Genomic DNA, 17500 nt, shown 5'->3' with positions numbered 1-17500 from the left:
CCAACCTCAAGATCTAAATTCTAATTACGAAAAAACCATGGAAAAATTACAATCGCTTGAAAAGACAATTAAAGACAACCAAAACGCCCTTGACTTCCAAATTACACAATTTGAACTTGAATCTAAAATTAAAAAACTCAAAACGAAAAAATCCTGCGGCCCTGATCACATCAGAGGAGAAATGATTAAAAACAGCACCCCTGAACTGCAAAGGGCTATCCTCAAACTGTTCAATATCATCTTCACCTCTGGCTGTTTTCCTGACATCTGGAGCCAAGGGTATATTACACCCATCTATAAAAGTGGAGATAAACTAGACCCCAATAATTTCAGAGGCATCTGTGTGAACAGTAGTCTGGGGAAGGTGTTTAGCAGCATCATCAATGAACGAATAGCAGCATTCCTTAAGGAGCACAATGTCCTCAGCAAAGGTCAAATCGGATTTCTTCCAAGTTACCGCACTACGGACCACATTTACACTCTACACACCCTAGTAACTAAACATGTAAACCAAACACAAAAAGGAAAAATATTTGCTTGTTTTGTTGATTTCAAAAAAGCATTTGATTCAATCTGGCATGAAGGACTATTTTATAAACTTCTACAAAGCGGTGTAGGGGGTAAAGTTTACCAACTAGTTAAGGAAATGTACTCTGAAAACAGAAATGCTGTGAAAATTGGTGACAAAATTACAGAATACTTCACCCAAAAAAGAGGGGTGAGGCAGGGCTGTAGCCTCAGTCCAACTCTGTTCAATATTTACATCAATGAGTTAGCGGTACAGTTGGAACAGTCTACAGCTCCTGGCCTTACCCTAAAAGACAAAGAAATTAAATTCCTCCTCTATGCAGATGACCTGGTGCTGATGTCTCCCACTGCACAGGGACTACAACAGCACCTGGACCTGCTAGAGAAATACTGTCAGCAATGGGCCCTGACAGTAAACCTAAAAAAGACAAACATTATGGTATTCCAAAAGAAGCCCAGATGTCAGGAACACAGATACCATTTTAATCTAGGCAGCACCGCCCTAGATCACACGATGCAGTACACTTACCTTGGCTTGATTATAACTGCATCAGGGAGTTTCAACATGGCAGTGAATGCACTAAAAGAAAAGGCTCGCAGAGCACTATATGCAATAAAAAGAAACTTCTGGAACATAAACATACCAATTCAAGTTTGGTGCAAAATCTTTGATTGTGTAATCCAGCCCATTGCGCTGTATGGAAGTGAGGTATGGGGTCCACTCAGTGAGCATAGCTACACTAGATGGGACAAACATCCTATAGAAAGCTTACATGCAGAGTTCTGCCTATTGATCTTAAAAATCCAAAAGAAAACACCAACAAATGCATGCAGAGCAGAACTAGGCAGATTCCCATTGGCCATCAACATGCAAAAAAGAGCCCTCAAATTCTGGATACATCTACAAACAAGTCCCACTGACACACTGCACTTTAATGCAGTAAAAACTCAAGATCTGAACCCTGAAAAGAGTCCTCTAAGTCAGCTTGTACTGAGACTAACTAATCTCCCCCTAACAGTCATTAATAACTTCTCTCAGACAAGCGCTGCTTTCAAACTGAACACCAATACGATCATTCAAGAATCTAAAGAAAAATATCTTGAACATTGGCAAAAGGAGACAAAAAAACAAAGCAAATTAGAATGTTACCGGTCCATAAAATCAGAATACCAATTGGAAGAATATCTCTTTACTGTTAGAGATATAAAGCAGAGACAGATCCTGACCAAATACAGACTAAGTGACCACTATCTTGCCATAGAAAAAGGCAGACAAAGAAAATCCTGGCTGCCAAGAGAGCAACGAATATGTGGTCACTGCGTAACAGGTGAGGTCGAGACAGAGGTGCACTTTCTTCTTCACTGTGAGAAATTCAATAATATAAGGAAGTCATACTTTGACAGGTTTACGAGCCTAATCCCAGGCTTCCAAAATCTAGAGGAACGGGAAAAGATGTCAGTCTTGCTTGGACAGCAGGGACAGACAGCGGGTCTTGCTGCCAAATTTGTCTGTGAATGCCATAGGGCAAGGGACGGTGATTGTGGTCTGTGAAGCTCTACACACACACACACACACACACACACACACACAAGCACACACACACCCCCACAGTCACACACACACACACACACACACAATCACACACACACACACGGTCACACACACGCACACACACACACACACACACACTTTTGTCTGTTGATATGTGTAGATTTATGTCTGTGCTATGCTTTGGCAATGCAAACTATATTTGTCATGCCAATAAAGCTCATTTGAATTTGAATTTGAATTTGAGAGGGGGAGAGAGAAAGAAAAAGAGAGAGAGAGAGAGAGAGAGAGAGAGAGGGAGAGAGAGAGGGAGAGGGAGAGAGAGCAAGAAAGAGAGAGAAAATAAGAGACAAAGAGAGAGAGCAAGAGAGAGAGAGAGAGAGCTCTCAGGTTTGCCCAGAGTAACCACAGCTACCCAGACTAACCACAGCTACCCAGAGTAACCACGGCTAACCAGAGGACATCTGGGGAACATCCGGCCCAGACCTGGCGTGGACGAGGGTCATGTGGGCTTCATCACAGAACCCCCCCCCCAACACCCACATTTTAAACATCCTGGTCTCAACAGAGGAACACATTTCATTGGGGGTCAATTGTTGGAAGAATACGGTTTCATTCAGATTTACTGCCATGGTACATAATATTGTGGTTGTCATATAAAACCAGGTATCAGAACATGTATGCAATAACAGAGGGACTAAACACTTGGGAGAGTGAGGTTATGCAACACAGAGCTCATCAAAACCTTTCACACACAATGTCTCATGTCTGCTGTGGTGAATCCCCAAGATCAAAGATTCTCAGGCCCAGCTGCTAGATCCTGACGTGTGAGTGATGTGTTAAATGATGTGTGAGATGTATGTGCTAACAGCATCTAGACATGTCAGTCACAGCAGCTTCACTGATGATCCTGAATCTAGTGCAAACCCAGGGTGGAGTGTGTGAGTGAATGTGGTCTGGACTCTGTGCAGGAGGGTCATTGTGTCAGAGATGCTGTAGAAGGCCAGAATTCCTGCCCTGTGATCCACATACACTCCTATTCTGGAGCTGACCACTAGAGGGAGATCAGTGTGTTTATTATTGTGCCAGAACATGGAGCTGCTGCTGGTGAGGCCCAGAACCCAGGACTGATCATTAGCTCCAAACCCACACTCATTACCCCCTCCTCTCCTGCTGATGCTTTTATATGAAACTGATATATCAACCCCCGCACTCCACTCAACCTCCCAGTAACAGCGTCCAGACACACCCTCTCTACACAGCACCTGATGCCACTGATCAAATCTCTCTGGATGATCAGGATATGACTGGAGCTCATCTCTCCTCTCCACCCTCCTGTTCCCCTCAGACAGATGGAGGATTCTGTGTGCTGTTTTTGGATCCAGTGTGAAGTGACAGGAGTCTGATGGGGGAGAAGACAGGACAAACTTAGGTATTTATATGTGTTAGGTATGTGTGTGTGTGTGTGTGTTAGGTGTACATGTGTGAGTGTCTGTATTAAAAAGTTCAAAAGTGAGCATGGTAATGTCTGAGAGTGTGTGTGTGTGCGCCAGGAGTGAAGCTCGCCTAGAGTGCAAAATGTGCTAGGGCCGCCCCTGGCTGTGGAGACATTATTCCTCATCACCATATCCATTCAGTACATATACGCGTATTGGCAGCCAAACTCTACACACTCTCACAGACACACACACACACACACACACACACACACACACGCACACACACACACACACACACACACACACACACACACACACACACACACACACACACACACCCTCCTAGTCTAGACTGTCTCTGCTGTGGGATGCTGTTGTAGTATCTCCACCTGATCTACTTGTAGAAACCCTCGGCCTACGTCTACCCACCCCAACCACACTGTCGTGCACTTATCCTACCCCATACTCTGTGCTAGCATTTACCTGCTATGTAAATAATTGCCACCATTGACATAGATTTCTTTTTCATTACCCGTCTTACCCTTGTAATAGTACCCTTACGAGTACACTGTATACCCACTAAACTTGAATGCTCTCTCCCTGTGGGATAAAAAATATATGTTTCACATTTAATTAAGTAGGTTAGTATAGGATTCCATAGTATAACATAAATTGAATTGGTAACTTAGTGTGGCCATGTATTCTGTCTGACCTGTTGGGTAAGGTTTGATGAGCTAAGAGAGTTACTCAATGCTTGGGGTAAGGGGATCCTAGGTAAATATTCTTATCTATAGTGGAGGACGAGGTGGCCACAGTGTAAGAGTACGAGGGAGGGGTTTTAGGTATAAGAGCTCAGGTTGCCCAGAGACTGATGGGCATTGTTGTGGGACATTTCATGAACATGGATTGCTTGTAACAATGCTCCCGATATCGTTAATAAATCTGCAGTACCACTCCAGTTGTCTGTAAGTAATTTTGACCACATCAATTTTGTATGTATTATGTTATGTTTGTATAGATTGTGTACATTTACCACTTGTATGCTAGCATGCTCATCCTAATACGTATATGATTTAATCTGCCATATTTCTGATTGGTTCCCCTCCCCTTCTCCTCCTCCCCTTCTGCCTCAAGCCCCCCCCCCCTTCTATCTCTACCCAGCCGGCTCCAAGCAGATGCCCCCCCCCCCCCCCCCCCCCCCATTGCTTAAGGTTTCTTTCTGATTGACAGGGAGGTTTTGGCTCCTGTCACAAATGTGGGTTCAGGCCCTGGGCTCGGTAAACGCCTTGAGACAATTTTATTGGTTTGGCGCAGTATAAATACAATTGAATTGTAATAAATACAATTGTGTGTTTGATTCTGTACAGTTTGCATGGATATTTTCCTACATGTGTGTGTGGGTGTGTGTGTGTGTATGTGTGTTTGTGTGTACGAGTGTGTGTAAATGGAGCTTTTTTTTATATACTGTAAGTGACACTGAGAGTGTAGATGTGTGTGTGTGTGTGTGTGTGTGTGTTATTGTGTGTGTGTGTGTGTGGTTGTGTGTTTACATGTAGGTTTGAATTTGTGTGTGGGTTTGCTGCTATGATCATGATTCTATGCACGTGAATGTATCCCTGTGTTTGCATATGTGTGTGTGTGTGTGTGTGTGTGTGTGTGAATGTGTGTATGAGTGTGTGTGTGTGTGTGTGTGTGTGTGTGTGTGTGTGTGTGTGTGTGTGTGTGTGTGTGTGTGTGTGTGTGTGTGTGTGTGTGTGTGTGTGTGTGTGTGTGTGTGTGTGTGTGTGTTTGTGTCTGTGTGTGTGTGTCTGTGTGTGTGTGTGCGATAGCTTGCATGTCTTTCTGTCCAACTTACACTGTGAGAACTCCTCTCTGGTCACTGGTTCAGGAAAAACAGCCTGGACTTCACTCACTGAGACAGAAAACATAACAGCCCATTAACCTGAGTGAGAAACACATTAATAAACATCACTGCAAACTCATTTATCAATCACATCATATGCTCATATATAAAGATTGCTGACTCTCCTGTTGTGTTCATACTATTCTTAGACTTAGGATGTCACATGTCTGTTGGATCCACAACATTATTGTTTTTTTTTTTTTATTTAATCCACAAGACATTATTTAAAAAAACACTAAAGAGATGTTGACTTCCTAAGATTTCTACAATCATCTTCACACTTTTTCAAAACACTTAACACATTCACCATATCAGTAGACTATGTGAACTAAACACTAAACACATTCACCATATCAGTAGACTTTGTGAACTAAACACTAAACACATTCACCATATCAGTAGTCTATGTGAACTAAACACTTAACACATTCACCATATGAGTAGACTATGTGAACACATACATCATATCAGTAGACTATGTGAACTAAACACTTAACACATTCACCATATCAGTAGACTATGTGAACTAAACACTAAACACATTCACCATATCAGTAGACTTTGTGAACTAAACACTAAACACATTCACCATATCAGTAGTCTATGTGAACTAAACACTTAACACATTCACCATATCAGTAGTCTATGTGAACTAAACACTTAACACATTCACCATATGAGTAGACTATGTGAACACATACATCATATCAGTAGACTATGTGAACTAAACACTTAACACATTCACCATATGAGTAGACTATGTGAACACATACATCATATCAGTAGACTATGTGAACTAAACACTTAACACATTCACCATATGAGTAGACTATGTGAACACATACATCATATCAGTAGACTATGTGAACTAAACACTTAACACATTCACCATATGAGTAGACTATGTGAACATATACATCATATCAGTAGACTATGTGAACTAAACACTTAACACATTCACCATATCAGTAGACTATGTGAACTAAACACTAAACACATTCACCATATCAGTAGACTTTGTGAACTAAACACTAAACACATTCACCATATCAGTAGTCTATGTGAACTAAACACTTAACACATTCACCATATGAGTAGACTATGTGAACACATACATCATATCAGTAGACTATGTGAACTAAACACTTAACACATTCACCATATCAGTAGACTATGTGAACTAAACACTAAACACATTCACCATATCAGTAGACTTTGTGAACTAAACACTAAACACATTCACCATATCAGTAGTCTATGTGAACTAAACACTTAACACATTCACCATATCAGTAGACTATGTGAACTAAACACTAAACACATTCACCATATCAGTAGTCTATGTGAACTAAACACTTAACACATTCACCATATCAGTAGTCTATGTGAACTAAACACTTAACACATTCATCATATCAGTAGACTTTGTGAACTAAAGTGTGGATACTTTTGCATTGCTTTTATACAAAATGTATTCAATGACCACTTTTTCCGAAATTCATGGATACCTGCTTCAGTCATTGTTCACCACCAGTAAAACTCTGTGCAACTACAGCAATTTTGCAGACATCTAGATACAAGTTCAGAAAAGTTCACTTCAAAACTGGATAAAATGTAGGTCACTGTTGATGGAAAGATGCAGTATTCGACAGACGAATGAATACACTTGAAATACTTAAGACAGATTATTGTCATTGTTTGCAGACAATGTGTTAAATTTCATGCTTTGTGTTGTTTGTTTGCAGCCTTGTTACCGACTATACAAAAGTGCTACAGAACAGCATTTTCAGTGAAATATGCACCTGAAAACCCTGAATAAATAAGGCTTAGGGTGTTTTTACACATGATTGATATCAAGGCCTTTATAACTCTGGAGCCCAACCACACCTCCATGCCTCCAACGCCTCACAGCTGAAAGAGGGTTTTATTGAGATCAGATTATATCAACACAGTGAAACTATTATTTCTGTGCTAGACCCCTGCTGTAAAGACTGTCAGAATAAGTCAGTAATGACTTACTGTTTGGTGGCAGCAGCTCATTACTGTTTGTTCTTCTGACTGGGAGCTCAGGATCAGCATCTAGGATCCCAACACAGAGAGACACTCATTCACCCAGGATCTGAAGACCAGACTCACACACTGACTAAGCCCATATACTGTAGTTCTAGCTGGCTTCATCTTCAGGTTTTTAGTTTCAGTCAATATATGTTTTTAGCAACTATGTCAGAACTGTAAAAAGACGTTTCACTTCAGCTGTGAAAGCAAATGTAATTTTTTAAGGCAACTGCCTTTTCCTTTACCAATGGTTATTCAGCTTTACAGTTCTTAGATATAACATAAAACCAATACTAGTGTCCAGGAATGTAGCCTAAACCCTGTTTAATTTTACCGGTGTGTACTATGCTTCAACCCAAACTGAGATCAAATTTTAAAAGCTGTTTAAACTCATAGGGCCCTATCTTGCACCCAGCGCAATTGACATTGTCACCGACGCATGTATAATTCCTATCTTGCACCCGGCGCACAGCGCGATTTTTCCTCCAGAGGCGCGCTTCGAAATGAACTTCGACATGGGCGGGGGCGGAACAGAGAAGGCGTTTCTCTGGCGCAAGTGGTATTTTGCAGTTTCAAAACAACGCCGTGCGCCGTGCGCCATTGACCAAAAAAAAGCTGGTCTTATGTGAGGCGCAATGTCTAAAGTCTGTAACGCGTATTCAGAACGCTATTTTAAGGGCGCATGTGCTTGCCCGCACAGTATAGGACCTATAGGCTACACTTTACTTCTGTCGTCTTCACGAGAGATTTACACCAATTGTTTGGCAAGCCATATATAATTACAAGGAAAATAAAGTATTTACCACATGAGGAAATCATTGTGATATCCGTATCCAAGACATTTTAAAACTAGGCATACATCTAGCGTACACAATTGACCCAAATGATTCAGGTTAATTGAAGCTGCGTGACATTTGATTTATTGTATGGCTTTGTTGCATTTATTTAATGCCAGTATTATTATAAATCTTGTAAACTCATCTCTGTGTATGTGGACTTTATTTATGTACCTTGGGTTTGGTCAGCTGGTGCACTGGCTTGGGTGCCGATTTCCATGCCCCCAAATCCCTGCAGGCTCTCAGGCGTGAGGGTAGACGTGGCGATGTCCTCTGCTGCCGTCAGATCCTGGGTCGAGGCAGATCCACCTCCCGTGAAGGCACGAGAACGTGTGTTACCTTCCAGCTTGGATGGCCCACGTCCCCGGACGTCATTATAGCGTTTTCGGCAACGTTTTCGGGTGCCCCGTTGCAGAAACAATCACGGCAATATCTTGACATGCTTGCTTGACTTTGCTTACTTTTGGAGGGTTTCTCGCATCCCCATATATATCTCCCGGCTTTTTACAAAGCCATACAATAAATCAAATGTCACGCAGCTTCAATTAACCTGAATCATTTGGGTCAATGTGTAGGCTACGCTAGATGTATGCCTATTTTTAAAATATCTTGGATATGGGTATCACAATGATTTCCTCAAGTGGTAAATACTTTATTTTCCTTGTAATTATATATGGCTTGCCAAAAAATTGGTGTAAATCTCACGTCGGTCTCCTCGGCTGTGAACTTTTCCGGTCTTCCACCAGGTAATTCCGCCATCAAAATAACAAGCCGCTATGGACTATGCGCTCCTAGCTCTTAAAGGGAATGTGAAATGACGCTCGGATTGGTTTATTGCATATTACGCCCAAACCACACCTATGGCTGAGTAACCTCCTTTGGACCAACCCTTTTGACACTTGCGCTGGACGCAAGTGTGTTTTTTCCGCCGTTAAAATAGCAACTGCGCCATAGAGCCGCCCACACAGCTACTTGCGCTTGGCGCCGTCCTACTTGCGTTTCTGATCGGCAAGATAGGGCCCATAGTGTAAATGCTAATATAGACACATTGAATTAAAACACCATATTTCATCAGATGGCTTCAGCAAACTACAACTCAGAGGGCTACAATACTGATCAGTGTAATAACTAATGATGCTGTGTGTGTGTGTGTGTGTGTTTGTATATGTGTGTGTGTGTGTGTGTGTGTGTGTGTGTGTGTGTGTGTGTGTGTGTGAGAGCGAGAGAGAGGGGGAGAGAGAGAGGAGGAGAGAGAGAGAAACTCACATTCTAAAGACTTTATGATCTGGATATTCGTCACTGTTGAGAGATACAGAAAAATATATCAAAATGAAGCCTCAAATGTAGGATCTAAAACTTTAAAATAAGTAACTTATTATTTAGTCAATTCTTAATGTTCATCCACCTGCTGCAGATATCTTGACAACTTCCTGCCTGAAGAAGTCATCCAGCTGCACCTTCAGTCCAGAGACAGATTTCTTCACAGCCTCAAAAGAGAAGCTTTGGTTGAAGGTTATGGTGGGTAAGTCTTTAGAGCGAGGAGAGTCTCTGATTGACAGGACATTCTACGGAGAGAAATACATAAAAGGTGAGGAAGACCTCCTGAATATTCAGCCAGTTCTGTGTTTCCCCAAAGGCTGCAGACATGATGGGTGAATTCAGTTGGTTTAGTGTGTATGCACTCATGTGTTTAGGTATTTGAACAACCTTTACAACATTACAAACTACCTTAAAAGATCTAGAAAATTAAGCATTTTCCTCTACTATATCCACATGGATGCTTTTCTTCAAATTCTGTTACCTTGAGGAAATGGATGTGATCCTCTGTGTGTAAAAGCTGCTCCAGCTCAGCATCTCTCCTCTTCAGCTTAGCAATCTCCTGCTCCAGTCGCTTCAGGACTCCTTCAGCCCTACTCACCTCAGCCTTCTCCTGATCTCTGATCAGCTCTTTCACCTCAGAGCGCCTTCTCTCAATGGAGCGGATCATCTCAGTAAAGATCCTCTCACTGTCCTCCACTGCTGTCTGTGCAGAGCTCTGTTAGGAGGAGGGGGGCAGGAGACACACAGAGGTAAGTGAAGGAGGAAACTCACTCTGTTGTGACTGGCTCTTCTTGATCAAATGACCACGGGTTAATCCTGCCAAACCATGTCTTTCTGTGGTGGTCTGTATCATGTAGAGATGGCAGCATGACGGTGAATACACAATAACAAGCGATTGCTGAGCCAGCTGTTGTCTTATGTGGTCAGTTCTCACCTTGAGAGTCTCCACAGCCTTCCTCAGCTCCTGCAGCTCCTTCTCTCTCTCCTGGATTCTCTGCTGGAATCTCCTCTGGGTCGGCCCCAACTGCCTCTGTTAAAAATACAAAAACAAACGTACTCTTTTCACCATATTATGAGTGGATTGTTTACAACAACGAACATCACACATGACAACTGAACATTTATAAGCAAAAACCTTTAAGTACATTCTAGTCTTTTCAAGAGATTTAATGACACATTAATCAGGATGAAGCCATGAGCTATGTTCAAGAGGAGCACTAAAATTAAACAGCAACAACGCTTGCGGCAAAGCTATCTCACAACCTTTAGAACAGAACAGAACAATATTTTATGATGTAAGAATATTTTCACTTTAATGCCGACACGTTAATGTTTCACTGTTTTTACTCAACACTGGACCTTGCACCTGATAATCATTTCCTGATTCTTCCTTTCTCTAACAGGCAAAATCATTGCAGAAACAGCCAGACTTAAAGACGGGTGAGATAGAAGTCTTGTAGTTATAGTATTACATTTATAGTTAGTACGTATAAGAGCCCTCATATAAATGTTGGACACACATGTAGCTCCAGTACTGACCTGTTTGTCTGTCCGTTCTGCTGCAGCTGAGACTGTGTCATGGCCTTTATGTTCATTCATCATGCACATTAAGCAGATACAACTCTGATCGGTTCGACAAAATATTTCAAAAACCTTCTTATGATGAGAGCAGATCCTCTCCTGTAGCTGGCCTGTGGCATCAATCACTGAGTGTTTTCTTCCGGGGTTGACTTCATTGTGAACTCCAAAGTGAGTTTCACAGTAAGACAACAGACAGTCCAGACAGGACTTCACAGCTTTAAGTTTTCTCCCAGTGCAGAGGTCACACTCCACATCTCCAGGACCAGCATAAGAGGGAGTAATAGGAGAAGCTTGGATTCTGGTCTTCCCAAATGTCTCCACCATTTCAGCAACCAGAGGATTTTTTTTTAGTTTAGGTCTGGAGGTGAAGTTGTCTTTGCACAGGGGGCAGCTGTAGACTCCTCTCTGATCCTCCTGATCCCAGCAGCCCTCAATGCACCTCATGCAGAAATTATGTCCACAGGGAATAGTCACTGGATCCTTCAGCAGATCTAGACAGACTGGACACGTGAAGGAGTCCTCTTCTTTCATGAAAATAGCCTCTGCCATTTTCTTGGCTTTCTCTCACAAACACAAGCACACTGAGAGACAGACCTGCCAAGTGATACTTAAGTTGCTTTTTCCACAGAACATGGTATGCTAAGGAGTGGCTTCCTAGTTGCGTCAGCCTCTAGAGTCCAGTCCAAATGTTCAAATGGAGTCAGGGAAATAGGTCTATGTGTTTGAGTGTGTGTGTGTGTGTGTGTGTGTGTGTGTGTGTGTGTGGTGTGTGTTACACCCCTGAAAAAAGGGATAAATAATAACAAGCTGATGATTCCTCAGTGAGAACATTTACTTGAATCAATCATCAAACACAGAGTTTACCAACAAGCAACAGGTTGGCTGCAGTATAATACAAACCTCATTTACGTTACAACCATATTTAAGCTACAACCATATGCAGGGTTTCCCTGAGACATAATTCTCATTTTCTCTACCGCTACTGGTAAATAGCATGCAGCCATAACTGAATAGACAGCCACAAAACCCATAAAAGTTACTGAAAGAACAACATACAGACAGTCATGAAAAATATGTCGAAATCTCACAAAACCTCTGAGGTTTACTAAAAAAAACAATACACAAATGACTGTATAAAATACACTGGCATCTAGATATGTGAATTTGCAGTCATGGGTTGAACTCATGCTAGCGTGTGAAGGGTTTCGTTCACACACACGCTAGCATACTTAGTAAAACTTTACACCAACTTATTCAATTCATAGACATTCACCTGGCACTTGTATGAGATAACAACAGTATAAAATAACCACAATACGCCTTAAAAACATGAAGTAATAATCATGAGAGTGATAGAGTGATAGGGTGATGTTTCCTCAGTGAAAATATTTACCCGCATGAGGAGATTACTGCCATCTCCGCTGGATCCGTGGGTGGACACAAAAGCAATAGATCTCAGGCTGGCAGATCTAGACTACTGTACCGATCACTGATAACAACATTATACCACAAACACACACACACACACACACACACACACACACACACACACACACACACACACACACACACACACACACACACACACAGACACAGACACACAGACACAGACACACAGACAGACATACACACAAACACACACACACACACAGAGACACACAGACACACACACACACACACACAAACACACACACACACACATCTACACTACTGTACCGATCACTGATAATACCATTATACCTCAGCTCTGAATAATAATGAAAGGAGTAAACAATTCATGAATTAAAGATGTTTTGCACACACACACACACACACACACACACACACACACACACACACACACACAGACACACACACACACACACACACAAACACACACACACACACACACACACACACACACACACACACACACACACCACACATACACACAAAAAAGAGTGAGCCAAGTTTATGAGCACACACACACACAAAAGGTATTTGCATACCAAACATGCTTGAAATCAAAGCAGAGGAAGCATATTTCAGACATTTAGCTCCTAAATAAAACAATGAAATGTTTTGCATGCTTACAGAAGCTCTCTGCCAGTTCAGTGAAAGACTGCTTCACCTGATCACACATGGGGAAGAGGGGAAACATAGACTAATATACTCGAACCGAAGTCAGTGATTCATTCCTTTGGGAGAGTGCAGTATGAATGGGAGTGCACAGCATCAAGTGATGAGCGACAGTGACCCCTAGTGGCAACATCTAAGAAATGTATTTTTTTATCATAAATAGCCAAACAAATAAGGCAAACATGGTGGTGTTTTTGATCCAGCAAATAATGATGGCAGATTGCTATCCCTGTATATTATATATATTTTGTAATGTGTCCATGTGTTTTAACAGCATTGCTTAAGGCAAGAGGACTTCTACTTTATACAGTAGCAGTTATAGTTTGTGGTTGTAGTTACTTTAAACATTAAGGGCCCTATCTTGCACCCAGCGCAATTGACATTGTCACCGACGCATGTATCATTCCTATCTTGCACCCGGCGCACAGCGGGATTTTCCCTCCAGAGGCGCGCGTCGAAATGAACTTGCGTCGACATGGGCGGGCCGGAACAGAGAAGGTGTTTCTCGGGCGCAAGTCTTCCTTTGTGGTATCTTGCAGTTTCAAAACGACAGTGCGCCATTGACCAGAATAAACCTAGTCTAATGTCAGAGGCGCATTGTCTAGAGTCTGTAGTGGGTTTTCAGACGCTATTTAAACGGCGCGTGCTTGGCCGTATATAGGACCTATAGGCTACACTTTACTTCTGTCGTCTACACGAGAGATTTACACACATTTTTTGGCAAGCCATATATAATTACAAGGAAAATAAAGTATTTACCACATGAAGAAATCATTGTGATATCCATATCCAAGATATTTTAAAACTAGGCATACATCTAGCGTACACATTGACTCAAATGATTCAGGTTAATTGAAGCTGCGTGACATTTGATTTATTGTATGGCTTTGTTGCATTTATTTCATGCCAGTATTATTATAAATCTTGTAAACTCACATCTGTGTATGTGGACTTTATTTATGTACCTTGGGTTTGGTCAGCTGGTGCACTGGGTTGGGTGCCGATTTCCATGCCCCCAAATCCCTGCACGCTCTCAGGCGTGAGGGTAGACGTGGCGATGTCCTCTGCTGCCGTCAGATCCTGGGTCGAGGCATATCCACCTCCCGTGAGGCCACGAGAACGTGTGTTACCTTCCAGCTTGGATGTCCCACGTCTCCGGACGTCATTATAGCGTTTTCGGCACCGTTTTCGGGTGCCCCGTAGCAGAAACAATCACGACAATATCTTCCCATGCTTGCTTGACTTTGCTAACTTTGGGAGGGTTTCTCGCATCCCCATATATACAGTATCTATCTCCCGGCTTTTTACAAAGCCATACAATAGATCAAATGTCACGCAGCTTCAATTAACCTGAATCATTTGGGTCAATGTGTACGCTAGATGTATGCCTATTTTTAAAATATCTTGGATATGGATATCACAATGATTTCTTCATGTGGTAAATACTTTATTTTCCTTTTAATTATACAGCCGCGGAAAAAATTAAGAGACCACTTCAAAATTATCAGTTTCTCTGGTTTTACTATTTATTGGTATGTGTTAAAGTAAAATGTATATTTTTGTTTTATTCTATAACCTACTGGCAACATTCCTACCAAATTTCAAATAAAAATATTGTCATTTAGATCATTTATTTGCAGAAAAATTACAATTGGTCAAAATAGCAAAAAAGATGCAGTGTCTTCAGATCTCGAATAATGCAAAGAAAACAAGCTCATATTCATTTTTAAACTACACAATACTACTGCTTTAACTTAGGAAGAGTTCAGAAATCAATAATTGGTGGAATAACCTTGATTTAAAATCACAACTTTCATGTGTCTTGGCATGCTCTCCACCAGTCTTTCACATTGCCGTTGGGTGACTTTATGCTACTCCTGGCGCAAGAATTCAAGCATTCAAGCTTCTTTTCATGGCTTGTGACCATCCATCTTCCTCTTGATCACATTTCAGAGTTTTTTTTATGGGATTCAGGTCTCGAAATTGGGCTGGCCATGACAGGGTCCTGATCTGGTGATACTCCATCCACACCTTTACTGGCCTGGCTGTGTGGCATGGAGCATTGCCCTGCTCACCAGATCAGGACCCTGTCATGGCCAGCCCAATTTCGAGACCTGAATCCCATAAAAAAAACTCTGAAATGTGATCAAGAGGAAGATGGACCCAAACAGCAATCCCAGACAGTTGGTCTGACTAGGAAATGTTTTCCTACAGGGCCTCTCACTGGATGTCTGGAGGAGGGCCCTGTCATGGCTCCTCCATCTCCTCTGGTTAGTACTCACCTTGAGAGTCTCCACAGCCTTCCTCAGCTCCTCCTCCATCTCCTCTGGTCAGAACTCACCTTGAGAGTCTCCACAGCCTTCCTCAGCTCCTCCTCCATCTCCTCTGGTCAGAACTCACCTTGAGAGTCTCCACAGCCTTCCTCAGCTCCTCCTCCATCTCCTCTGGTCAGAACTCACCTTTAGAGTCTCCACAGCCTTTCTCAGCTCCTGCATGTCCTCTGGTCAGTACTCTTGGGGGGGGGGGGGGGGGGCACTAAAAAATTGCTGATTGGCCCTATCGCGCTCTCTCTCTCTCTCTCTCTCTCTAACTCACTCTCTCTCCCTCTCTCTCTCTCTCTCTCTCTCTCTCTCTCTCTCCCTCTCGCTCTCTCTCTCTCTCTGTTTCTCTTTCTCTATGCTGTCCTCGTATTGCATTTGCTACCTAGCAGGACTAGACAGATAGCTAACACTTGTCTTTGCAGAATGAAGATGATGAATTTGTTTAATCACAAGTTTACTGAAGTTATCAGCATGTTAGTTAACAATACATCTACTGATGCGCAAACTTGGACACATCATCAGTGCTGTTTCCTGGAGTCACTGGGTGTTTCGGGTCTTGCAACAGACACCCTCCTCCAGGTGACCCGACTGAGGCTGATCAGACCCCGGCCTGTGTCCAAGTGGCATGTGACACCCACTGCACTCCCCTCTTCAACCAGAGCCATCTAGACGCTTTTTCTGCTGCCTCTACGTTGGGACTTGTGGCTCTTCTTCGGTTGGCACCTGTTATGCCCAGTGTGCCGTAGGCTTTGTTCAGGGAGTAGCTGGCAAATCCCCGACTTCCCACCTCCACTGGCTTACACCTTGTCCTCCACCCATTCCTCCGACAATCCTCCACCAGCTCCTGGTACTTCTCCCTCTTTCTTTCTTGAGCCTCCTCCATCCTCTCCTCCCAGGGGACCGTCAGCTCCAGCAAGAAGAGTTGTTTTGAGGCTTCTGACACCAAGATGATGTCAGGTCTCCATCTGGACTGGGTGATGTGTGGTGGAATTTTCAGCTGCCTCTCCAAGTCAACTGTCATCACCCAGTCTCGGGCCGTGGAGAGCAAACCAGCAGAGCAGTTCTTTGGTGTTCTTCCGTACCCATGTCTCCCTGGCGCTGTCCCCTCTCTTTGTCTTAGCCCAAGAATGTATTAATATTAGCGGTAACAACCAAAGTGATCACACGCTACAAATACACACACTCCACACTACCCTAACCCTAACTCAGGAATGTATTAATATTAGCGGTAACAACCCAAGTGAACTGCTTACCCACAATGCAGCTGGTTGGGCTATGGGTCAGAGCCAGAACAGGGCCAGAACAGGGCCAGAGCCACAACAGAGCCACAACAGGGCCAGGGTCAGAGCCAGAACAGGGCCAGAACAGGACCAGAACTGGACTAGAACTGGACTAGAACAGGGCCAGAACAGGGCCAGGGCCAGAACAGGGCCAGAACAGGACCAGAACTGGACTAGAACTGGACTAGAACTGGACTAGAACAGGGCCAGAACAGGGCCAGAACAGGACCAGAACTGGACCAGAACTGGACTAGAACTGGACTAGAACTGGACTAGAACAGGGCCAGAACAGGGCCAGAACAGGGCCAGAACAGGACCAGAACTGGACTAGAACTGGACTAGAACTGGACTAGAACAGGGCCAGAACAGGGCCAGAACAGGACCAGAACTGGACTAGAACTGGACTAGAACAGGGCCAGAACAGGACCAGAACTGGACTAGAACTGGACTAGAACTGGACTAGAACAGGGCCAGAACAGGACCAGAACTGGACTAGAACTGGACTAGAACAGGACTAGAACAGGGCCAGAACAGGGCCAGAACAGGACCAGAACTGGACTAGAACTGGAC

The 17500-nt window shown here is 43.0% G+C and overlaps 1 protein-coding gene across 1 annotated transcript; it reads right to left on the bottom strand.

The window, feature by feature from the left end:
- Window positions 1–2964: 2964 nt before the first annotated feature.
- Window positions 2965–11760, bottom strand: LOC308381836 (tripartite motif-containing protein 16-like; the record flags this gene model as incomplete). Its single annotated transcript, XM_080859453.1, has 8 exons — window positions 2965–3479; window positions 5372–5428; window positions 7439–7498; window positions 9577–9609; window positions 9716–9875; window positions 10112–10345; window positions 10565–10660; window positions 11170–11760. 8 exons carry the CDS (start codon window positions 11758–11760, stop codon window positions 2965–2967), a joined length of 1746 nt encoding a protein of 581 aa, XP_080715579.1.
- Between the last annotated feature and the right edge of the window lie 5740 nt (window positions 11761–17500).

The sequence above is a fragment of the Sprattus sprattus genome (genome assembly GCF_963457725.1).
Source record: "Sprattus sprattus genome assembly, chromosome: 20".
NCBI classification, from domain to species: domain Eukaryota; kingdom Metazoa; phylum Chordata; class Actinopteri; order Clupeiformes; family Clupeidae; genus Sprattus; species Sprattus sprattus.
Note: the sequence above shows the minus strand (reverse complement) of the source record. Positions and strands in the feature narration are given on the sequence as shown.